This window comes from Morone saxatilis, unplaced genomic scaffold (genome assembly GCF_004916995.1).
Source record: "Morone saxatilis isolate NCDOM2014 unplaced genomic scaffold, NCSU_SB_2.0 Contig18, whole genome shotgun sequence".
NCBI lineage: Eukaryota > Metazoa > Chordata > Actinopteri > Moronidae > Morone > Morone saxatilis.
Genome location: NW_023339740.1, coordinates 11,482,769 through 11,491,493, shown reverse-complemented (window position 1 = coordinate 11,491,493; position 8,725 = coordinate 11,482,769). Strand labels below are relative to the sequence as shown.

General features: G+C 44.2%; 1 protein-coding gene across 1 annotated transcript in view; it reads left to right on the top strand.

Moving 5' to 3' along the window:
* The window catches only part of foxp4 (forkhead box P4), a gene marked incomplete in the record, with an annotated part of 89,073 nt that overhangs the window by 66,083 nt on the left and 14,265 nt on the right, over nt 1-8,725 (top strand). Inside the window, 5 exon segments of the mRNA XM_035662162.1 lie at nt 1,464-1,665; nt 2,175-2,273; nt 3,651-3,749; nt 6,545-6,632; nt 7,850-7,933. Coding sequence (XP_035518055.1) covers nt 1,464-1,665; nt 2,175-2,273; nt 3,651-3,749; nt 6,545-6,632; nt 7,850-7,933 — 572 coding nt within the window.

Here is an 8,725-nt window from a genome sequence, read left to right as displayed (position 1 = left end):
GCCCCGCCTCAAAAGGCCGTTGTGTCCAGTGAGTAGTTGGGGGGGGGGGGTCCTGCTAAGGTTTTTGTTTATTTCTCTTACTGCAGTAAGATGGAGGCACTTTGTAGATATCACATAACTGTAAATGTTCATTAATCAAAAAACCTTCTAACTTGACTGCAAAATACAAACAGAGAGAGCACCAAACAAATGTTAATGAGAATCAAACTGTGTTTCTCTAAGCACAGACCAAGCCAGTCCATTGTTTAAGGATATAAAAAATCCCATTAGGTTTGACTTAATCTGGTCAAACCACACCTTCTAAAGTAATTTGTGTACTGACATCAATGTGAAATAAATATGACCCTTGCAGCCAGATGTGGGTGTTCAACACTAGCTGGAAGATATTGTCAGAACACATTTTCACCTGAATGCACAAAAAATCTGGAATTTTGTTCACAGATCTTCTCTGCTCATGGCTGCTTATAGTTTTTAGTTTGCTTGCTTTACACTCGTCAGTAAACTGCTGACTTTCAACAGAATCTGCTTTTTTTCCTCCAAGTTAAAATTTTCTCTTGTTTTAAATGGAATGGATCTGCTTTGAGCTAGTCTGACAAGTCAAAAGAGGAAACACTTTATCTAACAATCACTTAACTACTTTACACTTTCCCTCTCTGGGCGTGTCCACAGATCGGTCGGGTTTCTTGGATAATACACACACCACACCACCACGCACAGAAATCTATGCTCACACCGCCGCTCATTCCATCCAAAGACGTGAGAAACTTTGTTGTTTTGGCGGGACCACAGAAGCAATGCAGGACAAGAGCAGACATAATATATTTGGATTGCTGGCGAGGTCTCTGTAGCTGTGTGTGTGTATGTGCAGATGTGTGTGTGCGTCGCTGCATTTATGCATGTGTGCGTGCGTGCATGGTAATATCCATTGGGGTAGGCTGTGGCATTTTAGGCGTCTCTCTCACTGTGAAATTGGAGCAGAAATAACAAAGCTGCAACTAGAAAGAACCCAAAGTGTGCACCCACCCTGTTAAGACAAATAGTGGTAGTGACAGGAGCAGTGGTGCTGGTGGACAGTAGCAATTGCCAACAGAGATTAGGAAATAGTTGAGGAATAGTAGATATTTGGAAAAATAACAAAACATGTTGAAATTAACCTCTTGTCTGTTTTAGTTTGTCCTATTTTCCTCTTTCAACTGCTCTGAGGGGACTGTAATAGTTGCATGTGTGTCGTGAATTAGAATAGTTAGTCGCAGCTCTCTGTGACATCAGTTTATTTGCAGTGTGTGCGTGGGTGGTATTGTAGATATTGTTCCATCTGACTTATTATCAACCATATTTCTTCTTAGCCTTGTTTGAATTAGGTTTACTTAACTTAGATATCCTATAATCATATTTGCACTGAGCATTGTGAAATTCATTAACTGAGTTAGGTGCTAAGTTAACTGTGGATTCCTCCTCTGCAGCGATGTGTCCGTCAGACCTCCAACAGCTGTGGAAGGAGGTGTCGGGGGTGCAGAGCAGTGAGGATGCCCTGAAACAGGCCGAGGGCCTGGACTTGAGCACCAACAGCTCCAATTCTACCTCAGCCTTCGCCAAAGCTGCCAGCGCTCACATCCCACTGCACAGCCTGGTCAACGGACAGAGCCACACCCCAAAGAGAGACAGGTATAGTAATGTACAATATGTCAGAATACATGAAAAAATCTACATAGTGATGGTGTGTCTGTCCTCTGTGTGACCTGTAGCCTCTCTAACTCACACACTCATGTTTTAACTTTTAGCTTTTAACTATTCTTACATACCTACGCACATAAACACAGTTACAAAACATGCACATGCAGCATATCACACATCACCAGGGTGTAAACGTCTTGCAGCTCATTTGATAGGAGGTGTGTTGGGTTCAGTATATTCTGCCAGTATGCTGTCAACCACATGCCGGTATAATATAGAGGAGGTGAGAGGAAAGGATGGTGGATGCAGGCCACCTGGTAGAAAATGGAAATTATTTGATGGAATCATCTATATTTGTAAATCTCAATTTGCTGTAAAGATAAATTCCTCGTTACTGTGTTGACATATCAAAGATGCATGTGTGGGGAGTACTGCACATATGAGGGCTGTGTTGTCCCATGGCTGGTTTGGCTGCTCATGGGCTTGTCTCCATCTTTAAGAGCCAGACTGTTTGAGTGGATATCCTCCTTCACCAAGGCAGACAGCGGAGATGACCACGTCCCCCTTTACTCCAAAGGCAACCAACCCCCCAGCAGCCAGTGAGTAGCACATACACACAAACATGAGTGGACAAGACTGAGACAGAAAGACACATTATTGGAGGGTGGTCTGCAGTGTCTTTTTGTACTGATTGACTGCTTGCTCAAGAGGCATTGTTGATCGTGACCTCTGACCTCATTTCTGAGGGGGTCAAGGTGGGTGTGCATGTATTGATTAAAAGAGCTTTAATTAGTTGATCAAATATGTCACACACTGTCATACTACAGCTCCAGTGTGCTGCAGCACTGGCTTTAGTAGCAGTACGAAGGGGGTAGCATTAGTGTGTTAGCCTGCTAAGCTAATGCATGGCTGATGTGGAGGAGAATGTGGTTGCCAGCAGTTTGTCATGTCTGCTGTCTGAGCTGCTTCTGAGTTGACTCAACCACAGCCAGCACACACACACACTTGCAGACTCACACACACACACGCACACAACCTCAGCCAGCACATATGATCAGGAAGAGGCGAAAAAGCAAAGGGAGAGGGAGAGACATGTTTCCATCTGCGAGACAAATGGTTTTTGTTAGACAACCTTCTGATGTTGATTTGGGAGAATCCCCATCCCAGTACACACACACACACATAAGTGCACACACACACACACACACACACACACACACAAATACACACATACACAGTCATGTAAATATATGTGGAGACAGCAGTCGCCGGCGAAGGTCCAGGTCTGAACCACATCTGCTACTGGACCTGCCACACACACACACGCACGGATACAGTTATTTTACCCTCGGCCCAAACCAAACCTGGCCCAGTCTTTCATCACCACACACACATACAACAAACACACACGCTCATAAATATGCACAGATATACACACACAAAAACACACACGTGCACAAGCTCACCACAAAAGAACAACCAGCACATGACGGCAGCCGCCGCCAATCAGTCATGGCTGGTTGGTCCTGTGCCGACTCTGTGTCAACTCCTGAAACGTAAGAACACACACCAACACTAACACACACATGCACAACACATACGCCAAGGACAGAGAGACAGGTCATGGACTTAAAGTATGTGCCTCTGAGGTTGCTGGACCAATTCCCTTATTTGCCTGGCTTCTGTAACTGACCCCACTCTGCTCCATCCTCCTCTCCCTGCACTTGGCTTCGTGAACTGTACAAACTAATGACTGCTAACCAGACTCAGATGGCTGTAGTGATGCTTCTGCTGCTACAGTTAGTTTTGCATCTATGTGTTTGTGTGTGAGAGTGTGGCATATTAACACTTTATTTTTTTGTTCTGAGACAGTAACCACTTTTATTTGCTGTATATTTTAACAACATGTGAAAAAAGTTGTACTGCTGTCTTACTGTTGTCTCTCTTTGTGTGTGTGTTTCTCTCTCTCCCCACAGTCATGAGGAACATGCCGGCTCCCATCCTCTCTACGGCCATGGAGAGTGTAAGTGGCCTGGCTGTGAAGCACTGTGTGAGGACATGGGACAGTTCATCAAGTAAGTTAACAACCACCCCAAAAATATGGTATATGATACGTAGAGGAAAATAATGCAGCGCACAATGAAAAACATACGTTAGTGCTTCACAGGGACGACTGCTTTGAAACTAAAGTACTTTGAGTTATAGAAGTCATGTAGTTGTCAAAACAGTCGTAAAATGGTAGTATAGTTATATGCGTGGTTACAGTGCCATCAGCATTGTTTTCAGTTTCAGGTAGTAATGTGCAAACTTCAACGTCATACACTTCACTGTCGTTGACCACAAACCACGTTGAGGACCACGTTAAAACGTCCTTAAATTTTTATCACTAATTAGTAACAAACACAATGCCTGTTAACTAAAATGGCTCCTTCTCTGATTCTGATCACTAGAAGGAACAAAAGATGAAGCAGAGCAAAGTGAAGCTCCAGTTTGTGCTAAATGTGGGAGTGTCAGTCACACTCACATTTGGTGTTTCTCATTACCTCACTAATTCATCTGTTGCAATCTGTTACATCACGTTTGCTCTGAGGTACCTGCATGCATACACACACAAGCAAAAAACACACAGGTACGCACATATGCTCAACATGTTTGTAGGTTTTTCTTTTTTTCAAGGAATTCTTTGGGCTCCTGCTGACACACATTTTATTGACTGTGTGTGTGCACATTCATTTGTTGCTTCAATGCAGGCATAAGAGGTCTAAATATTTAAGTTGATTAGTTTGGTGTGTGTTTGTGTTTCTTGTGCTTTTTTTCTGAAGGGTCAGAAAGATTGTTTCTTTGTTTAAATAAGAAATCCCCATGCGCATTTTTCACTCATTTCCACTCTGCATCCATCATGTTATTTGCCAGTTTGGAGTCTCTGGGGTATGTTGATGAAGTAGTTGGCCTTGACATTCTGCTACCTCCTCCTCTGTCACACACATACACAGTACAGTGGACTTCCCCCTGGCACTATGGCTGCTAACGAAGGCTTCACAAGTCTCTAATGAAGCCCTAAAAAAACTCATACTCTCATTATCTATGCGGAACTCTTAGCTATTTGAACAACGGAGATATTAATAAGCCGGGGTGATGAAATACGTACTCATACACACACAGACACACGTAATCACAGAAGTGTGCGTAGTGATTGTGATGGCATCGGACAGTCAGATCAAAGCGTGCAGGCAGGCTGGGAAAGTTTGGAGAGGAAAGCTGTTGTTTGGTGTCTCATTTCACGTAGCCCCAGGGCAGATGGAAGGAGAAAGCGAGATAGAGTGTGTGTGTGTGTGTGTGTAAAAGAGGAGATGAAAAAAAGAGAGGCAGTGACAGATAATGCCGTCAGTCCGACAGTGCGCTCCCTTCCAGCCAGCCTTAGTCATCGCCCCAGGAGGGAAAAGGGTAGAGCAGAAGAACAGAGGAGGGAGACACTCCACTATTTCAAGCCTTTCTTCTCTTCTCTCTGCCCACCTCCCCTCCCTCCCCCGTCCTCTGGTATAATACTCTGGCTGTGGTCGGTGGAACTGGGTGTAATATGGGTTAAAGCCTTGTCTGCCAGCACTCAGAGGAGTAAACAGAGCCTCATTGTCGGGACACATAGAAAAAAAAACCCTGCTACTGTTTATGGCCCGGCTATAGAGAGAGGGGAGGGTTTTTGGGGGCAGATTTGGTTGGAATGAGTGTGAATCATAGGCATTTGGGGAGTAGCGGGGGAAGAGGAGTGGGAAGGGGAGAGCGGACAGAAGTGTGAGAGAGGAAGAGGGAGAGAGAGTGCTTAACAGAGAGTGAAAGAGAGGGGTGAGATCATGTTTTTGTTATTATTATCGTGCACTTGTGTTGAGCCGTCTATCTGCCTGGATTAGCCATGCCATGACATCATTGTTTTTGTTTCATTTCTAGTGTTCGCCTGATATTGCCTAACTTTCTTCTTTCTTAAAGACCCACACACACGCTCAAATAGTCATACACTGCATACACACACACATATCTCCTTGTGTGACAGGCATTTTCACAACAAACAAGTCAGAAAAAAGGCTTTATGAAGATTACTCAGATTACAAGTTAACACCAGAGGATATCATCAAACTCACTCTGATATACCGACACACACATTGTGACATACATGAGCACACACACTCATACACACACACACACTCTGGGCAGGCAGCGGCAACCTGTGAATAACCTTAGCGATGACAGAGCAGAGGGAAAGAGATGGAGGAAAGGAGACTAGGGAGGGGAGGGCTGGGAAAGATCAGAAGGTCCCGGGTCCTCCCACATTGGAGGAAACAAACAGCGCCACCATTCACACATACACACACACACACGCACAAACACACGCACACACACACACACACACACACCTACTCACACATACACACACACACACGCACACACCAGTGTTAATACACTGAGTGGAGTTTAGCTAACAGAAAGTCTTTAGATAAGGCTTTGTACGATAACACATGAGCTCATATCCAGGTGGTTGTCTTGGATCATGGCTCACTGAGCACCAATGAAGTATACACACACAAAACACAGCTGCTGCGTCCTTCACTAGACAAAATAAACTTCCAAGATTGTGATTTATTTTTATAGCGCTGAAACAGCTCATAACTCAGTTTAAATTAAAGCAAAAAAGCTAAGTTTTGTTACTTCATCATTCAGGATCTGTGAATCAGCTTAACAATGACTCTATTGACTCAGTGTAACTTAAATTTCATCGCTGTATTTGTGCTAGCCCCATTTTAATCATGATGCTTTTTATTAACTTACTTCCCAAAAATACTGAATGTGGATCCTCTTGCATTTCCTCTTACCCCTATAGGCACTTGAACAATGAGCACGCCCTAGATGACCGCAGCACTGCTCAGTGCCGAGTCCAGATGCAGGTGGTTCAACAGCTGGAGATACAGGTGAGTCACGCTCACTCAAACACACACACACATACATTTGCATACAAACACTTAATTTGCTCTGCTCACAAACAAAGTCATGAAGACTGTTTCAGCCAGTCAATGGCAGTAACTTGTCTGAGGCAGGGCAGAGTTTATGGAGAGCAGTGGAGCTTGTAATTTAAAAGGAGCAGTCGGCAGGGAAGCTGCCATCGCTGCTCCAATTATAAAGCTGCTCTGGTCACCAGCAAGAGAGAGCGAGTGCTGAGAGGGGAGGAGGGAGGGAGAGAAGCGAAAAGAGAGCAGGAGAGAGAGAGAAGGAGAGAGACAGGAGCTTGAAAGTGGAGGACCAGGCTGTCTCTCTCGTTCTCAAAGGGTTCATGCATGCAATGCTCTTGAAAGATCTCAGTGCTCCAGCAAAAGCAAAATACCAACAATGGGTAAGAAGTGAAATGTTGTTCTCGAACAGTACATAAGGAAAGTTCCAACAAAAGTGATCACACAGAGGCTGTCTCTTCACGCACATCTTGACATAGTTTCCAAAACACTTCCGAATACCCTGTTCACATCACTGCGTGATGTGTGTGGGGTTAGCATTGTGTTTGAGGGTGGTGGTGGTAAACAGCGTTTAGCTGAGCCCCTGAAGCCACCACCAGAGAACACAAAGTGACAGAGAGGCAGCTGGTGTCACATCACATCAGGACGGCCGTCTCTCTCTCCCTGACATGTCACTTCATCCCTCAGCAGTCCACAGGCAGCCCACAACTCTACCGTCAAACTACCACACACGCACACACAAGCACACACACACACACACACACACACTGTAGCACAGGCACTGTGTTTAAATGTCTCATATTTGTACATTGTTGCAGTGTGTGACTATGTTAATGGTGCCATCAGTCTTAGTGTATATCCGTTGTTTCTGGAGGCTACACGCTTGTACGCCTGCACTTGTGCACAAACACACATCCAGGATGCAGCGTTTCCACAGGCTGTAGCAGTACCCATTAAAAGGCAGTTAACAATGTCAAACAGGGACGAGTGTGTCTGCAGGCTAGAGTAAGTGTGTGAGAGAGCCCTGGGTGCTGAGTCGGGCTGACTCTCATATTTGTCTCTCTGCCTGAGGTGTAATTGTAATTGTAATTCTGTGTCAATACCACATTATATCAATCTATGGGTTATGAAATGAGACAAAGTGTTTTTCATGGTGATTTCCACCCTTGTGTGTTTCACAGCTGGCGAAAGAGAGTGAGCGACTCCAGGCCATGATGGCCCACCTGCACATGCGCCCTTCAGAGCCAAAGCCTTTTAACCAACCTGTGAGTACACACACACTGGCACCCCAAACCCCAAATTACATGAGTTTTTCTTCTACCCTCTGACTCCTAACCTTTGCTTTTACCTCTTATTAACCTACAAACTCCTCTTAATTGAACTGTTTCTTTATCTTTATCTCCTAAACCTTCTTGGGGTTTCACATTCCTCTCTTATTGTCTAGCTTGGTATCTACGCCCCCTATTGACCAGAGAGGGTTAATGTGTTATTTATAAATCATGGAGACTACTGGGGTCTACATGGGGTCTTTCTTTCTTTTTTCTTCATTCTCTCTGTCTCAAACATCTCATCATATAGTGCACTTCATTGCTCAGAAAACTGCGCTTTGATAATGTTCTCATTCCCTAGAGAAAGTGGTAAATTCAAATTGTGTCATAGTTAAACTACAGTTTTGTGTTTGATTCAGCAAATCTGAAAATTGCAATTTATCAACTTGTGTGAGTGAGGCAGCAAGAGAGAAACAGAGAGGGAGAGAGAGAGAACAGCCAAAGCAGTCTCTCACAATATTTCCAGTGTGTGCCGACAAAAGGGCTAGAAATATGATGTGAGGTGTGCGTATGTCTGTGTGTGTGTGTGTGTGTGTGTGTCCACACTGGTTGGTGAGGTTGTTATTAGGTATCTAATGAATATTTCATTATTCAGATTGACGAGGAGTCTTATTAAAATATGAAGATGTTGAAATTAATTGTCAATTAGAGGTAGAGTGTCTTAATTTGAGGGGATATAAATGGGTGCAGCCGAGTGGCAATGTGTGTGTGTTTGTGTGTTCTTGTGTG